The sequence below is a fragment of the Bidens hawaiensis genome, unplaced genomic scaffold, assembly GCF_021521415.1.
Source record: "Bidens hawaiensis isolate Kalapana, Puna unplaced genomic scaffold, B.hawaiensis_p1.1 tig00025187_1, whole genome shotgun sequence".
Lineage (NCBI taxonomy): Eukaryota > Viridiplantae > Streptophyta > Magnoliopsida > Asterales > Asteraceae > Bidens > Bidens hawaiensis.
In genome coordinates this window covers 44849-49411 of record NW_027494009.1, presented here as the reverse complement: position 1 = coordinate 49411, position 4563 = coordinate 44849, and the positions used below count along the sequence as shown (strand labels likewise).

Sequence of the window (4563 nt, the reverse complement as noted above, 5' to 3'; positions counted from 1 at the left end):
TGTACGATCCATCAATCCAAGGACATCATGAACATGACACGTAAAAAATGTCAGCGTGTACCCTTTTAGAACAATATAAATATTAAATGCCTCCCATACCTATTCCTATCTCTTCAACTCTTGTCTTCTTTTCTTGCTCCTTGTTTTAGCCTTACTACCCCTTCCTAAACTCCTATACATACATCTTCCCTCCTTTCTTAACAATATCATATAACTTGCTTCAAGATTCATTTCATCCACCCTTTTATACATGGGTTTTTAACTCTTTTGCATCATCAGTGAAATGATCAAATTAAAGTTAATGTTTTAATTAGCATAAAGCCGGCTTTCTAGATGATCTTAACAAGGGTTTTCATCAAGTAATGGCAAAATCAGGCTCTCAAGAATGGGGCTTCATCTTTTAGACAATCACAAGACCATGGAGACTCCAGCCCGTGTAGAAAACGGGTACCACGGGCCAAGGCACCACCCTGGCCCGAAGTCATCTCTAGCTTGGCTTGATTTAAGAGTTTTCTACATTAGGATTAGCAAATGTGACCTCAACAACGAATCAATCCCAGAGTATCTCACACTTAACCACGTGCCACTTAACCGCGACACGTTACTAGAAGTTAACGGTGCTAGAACTAGCATATACTCGGATGGCGTAACAACCCTTTTAAGACGTGACCGAATAGACAAAAAGTCCGAGGAAGTTACGTTTGTTACAACCGATAGTCTTAGGACAACGGGGAGTGTGAAGTTTGAGGTTTTTGATAACGATGTTCTTTTAGTTTCGGGTACGTTTGAGTTATGTCATAGTAATGGATTTCATGGTGAATGTTCAAGCGGGTACGTTTCGAAATGGAGAATGGAATGTGAGACGGATATGGTAGTTGGTAACGGGTTTTTGAAAGGGAAGCATAATATGGGGCTTGAGATGGATCCGCCTTCGATTGAGGTTTGTTCGGCTGGTAGTTTTGCGGGTGATCCGATAATATTGACGAAGACGTTACAACTTAGTTGTAGAAAGAAGCAAGCGAAGAAGGGGGTTCTTAAAGCTATACCCGAAAATGAAACAATGGCGAACGGAGAAGGTTCATCTTCTAGCATTGTTTTGAAGGTATGTATGTGGTTGTTGTGTTTTGATTATTTTGAGTAATGTTTCTATTTTATGAGTATGGTTTAGGATGTTGAAGTGTTTTGATAACTAACATGTTGGTATGTTGGTAGATTTTCCTACCCTTTTTAAAGTTATAACAATTGAAAAATGGGTCAAAATTGTTACGTTTTAATACTGGTTTTAGTACTGAGCGAAAACATAAATAACCAACAAGAAATTTTTGAAAAACGCCGATAGAGTTTTAAATGAACAAATTGCTAAATCTAGCTCCTTTTAAACGGAAAGTCTATTTTGATGGGTATTGTTAAATCTTAGGAATTTACGATCGTGAGTTTAGAACTTGAAATTAAACATCCTAAACAAGCGTGCGAATTCATAAATTTTAGTATTTACCGGTAACACGATAAGATCTATTTACCAACTATAATCTGCGGTCATGCCCCGTTGTGGGCTTTGTTCATCTTTTGTGGCCTAGAAATGTCACACGAGTATATGTTATGTTGGTTTTCTAGGGTACGAGATTGGGGCCCATAAAGAAAATGGTACTTTTGTCCCATGAAAAATTGTTTTGCCTTTTTGGGAGTAAAGACAAGTGCTTCACACTTAACTATGTTCTGTAACCTTATCTTGATGAGGGTCAGGGCCAGAACAGCATGGCTGCTGGCACCTGTTTCCAAAGTGACTCACCACGCTTCAATAATACATGCATCTTCTTCATTTTGTAGAAGTCGTAAATAGGATGTGAAAACTTTAAAAAAACTAATAATATATTTATCCAACCAATGGGTTGGTGGTCTATGGCAAAACCTTTAAACTTGTTAAGTTGAAAAGGCTTAAGAGGTATCGGGATCAAGTCTCATAAACAACAAAAGTTAAAAGAAATTTGCTGTTTAAAAAGTAATAATATATTTATTTATATATGGTGCGTTACGAGGGTGTTTGGGTAAATTTCTAAAACTTGCTTATTTGCTTGTTGAAAAGTAAAAGGTGTTTGACAAAACTAATTCAAAATCTTTAAATTAGAGCTTTTCAAAAGTGGTTTTTGCTTTTTAAAAAACAAATAAACAAATTTAAAAGCAAATAAGTGGTAATAGAGAGTATAGTGGTTACTTTTTTTTATAATTAAAATGATTTGTCACACATTCTCTATCTATATTATCCTTTTTTAGAGCATTCTCATCTTATTCTCTACCCCTAAATTCAAAATTACAAAAAGACACAACATTTTCTCTCTCATTTTTAATTAAATAATATTTTTTATACCTTTATCATTACCATTTCTCTTTTCTTCACTCACAATCACAAAAAAATATATTAATTTATAGAGGGTGAACAGTTACTTTTCAAATATACAGAAAAATCACCACATTTTCTAAAATATAAACACTTTTCACTCACAACATCTTTAATCACTCTCTAGATAATATAAACACCCATTTACATAAAATAGAGGGTTGGATGAGAATGCTTGTAGAACAAGACTTGAATCATCACTATAATTTGATAAGACAAATATATTATCAAAATGTATTATAAAACATAAATAAGTTAACATATTCAAGGGGTGTTTGAGAATTGGGATTCCTTATTTTTGCCTTCTTATGATTTATAATTATTAAAACATTAAAAGAATGTTTGGGTTTGCTTAATATGTAAGAGGAAAAGTTTTATAAGTTATAAAGTTGTAAACAGCATGACCTGAAATGTTTTTAAGTGTTTATGGTTGGTTTTGAAAGATACGTTGAGCTACTAAAGTTTTTTGAAAATTAAAAAAATCATGATGGCTAACCCAGTTGATTATGACAATAGATAAGAACTAGACTTCCTTCGGGAGGTCGCCAGTTCGAATTCGAGCCAAAACGGAGGTTTTATCTTGTCTGCGTTACGTTAGAAGGTTCCAACTCTTTTGGCGGTGCGACTGGTGTGAAGTCGCATTAGGGGAGAAGGTTCCTTTAAGGACGTGGGGAGAACCCGAGAATAAGGGGTTATGCCCTTCGGGAGAAACTCTCTTGGTGTTTCAAACGGGGGTAGGCCACAAACTGACCTGCGACCATCCAGTCATACCGTAGGCAGTTGCTGTTCTAAGAAAAAAACTTAAAAGGATTTAACTAATGAATTATATGCATACACAGTGACTAATTTTGATTGTGTTGAATCAAATGATGGTTATATTTTTCATAATGACATAGTAATTTTGTTGTGATGACCTTGAAGGACCGAGATTACCCTCTCTACAAGCCGGAACCCGAGCACCATCACCTATACCCTAGGATGGACTATGTTGAAATCGAAGATGGGGAATTATCATGGTTCAATGCTGGTGTGAGAGTGGGCGTGGGGATCGGTTTAAGTGTTTGCCTCGGGGTTGGGATTGGTGTCGGGCTACTAGCCCGAACCTACCATCGTACAACTAGAAACTTCACAAGGCGGCTTCTTTAATTTGGTTTTCCAACTCTACCCATAGATAACACAAGCGTGTGCAGTGCACACATTTAAGAAGGTTTTGAGTGAAAGAAGACGCGCTCTATAGCGATTGGTCTTCTGGTCATAGGTTAGTTACTAACAGGGTTGGTGTCGTCTTCATGTAAATAACTATGATCTTTCATGGTTCTTAGTTGTTTCGGTGTATGTTTTCGATCACCCTCTTTGTTTTTATTTTTGTCACCAAAAGGTTAATAGGAATAAGGTTTGGTGTTGGAGGTCTGTTTTGTGTTGATCCTTTGAGGATTATCAAAATAATAAAAATTGTCCAAGATTTGGATTTGGCTCAGATTGTTTTAATTTTCGGTTTTGAATCTATTTGTTTCATATAGAATGATCTTATCATAAATAAGAAAAGTATATATTTCATATTAAAGGATTATTGAAAACCGTTTCAATGAAATAAAATACGTTGTATTTAGTTTGTGATTTTACCGTCGTCTTACATTTCGCCTTTGCCTCTTTGTTTAGTAGTAGTAAATCTTTTGTTGGTTTTTTTTTTAAAAACGATTCTACATTTATGTGATATAATGATTAAGCATATCAGTAAGGTTGGAAATTTTAAAAACAAAAAAAGCAGTCCCTAAAAACAGGTTATGCAAAAAAAGTTCCATTGCTTGGGAATCGAACACGGGTCTCCTGGGTGAAAGCCAGATATCCTAACCGCAGGACGACAATGGACTCCTGCTAAGTTTTAGCTGTTTCATTATATATCTAGTAAATCAAATGCAGTAAATTGTTTCATGCCCAGCTTGTATTGTATTCCCGGCAGAACCAGAGCAGCGGCGCCCGCTTTGGTTTATGATGAACATGACCGCCTCTTTTATTTGGTTTGCTTTTTTTTTGATTTTTTTAATTTATATTTATGATTTATTTTAATTTGTTTACTGTTTACTCTTTTAGTTTTATTGGTAAAGAAGTTTTGAATATGAAAAAAGAAGTTTTCAAGTTATTCTTTTTAGTCTTATTTAGGTGAGTTT

The 4563-nt window shown here is 35.2% G+C and overlaps 1 protein-coding gene across 1 annotated transcript; it reads left to right on the top strand.

The window, feature by feature from the left end:
* Positions 1-359: 359 nt before the first annotated feature.
* Positions 360-3805, top strand: LOC143571062 (uncharacterized protein At1g01500-like). Its single transcript, XM_077056580.1, has 2 exons — positions 360-1102; positions 3317-3805. The coding sequence occupies exons 1-2, from the start codon at positions 386-388 to the stop codon at positions 3539-3541; spliced, it is 942 nt and encodes a 313-aa protein (XP_076912695.1). The 5' UTR covers positions 360-385; the 3' UTR covers positions 3542-3805.
* The last annotated feature ends 758 nt before the right edge of the window (positions 3806-4563 follow it).

Bases quoted from the DNA above. Each gene is read 5' to 3' on its own strand.
- LOC143571062 (XM_077056580.1), top strand. From the start codon at position 386: ATGGGGCTTCATCTTTTAGACAATCACAAGACCATGGAGACTCCAGCC. The intron at 1,103-3,316 runs GTATGTATGTGG...ATGACCTTGAAG, and splicing joins CTTCTAGCATTGTTTTGAAG to GACCGAGATTACCCTCTCTA.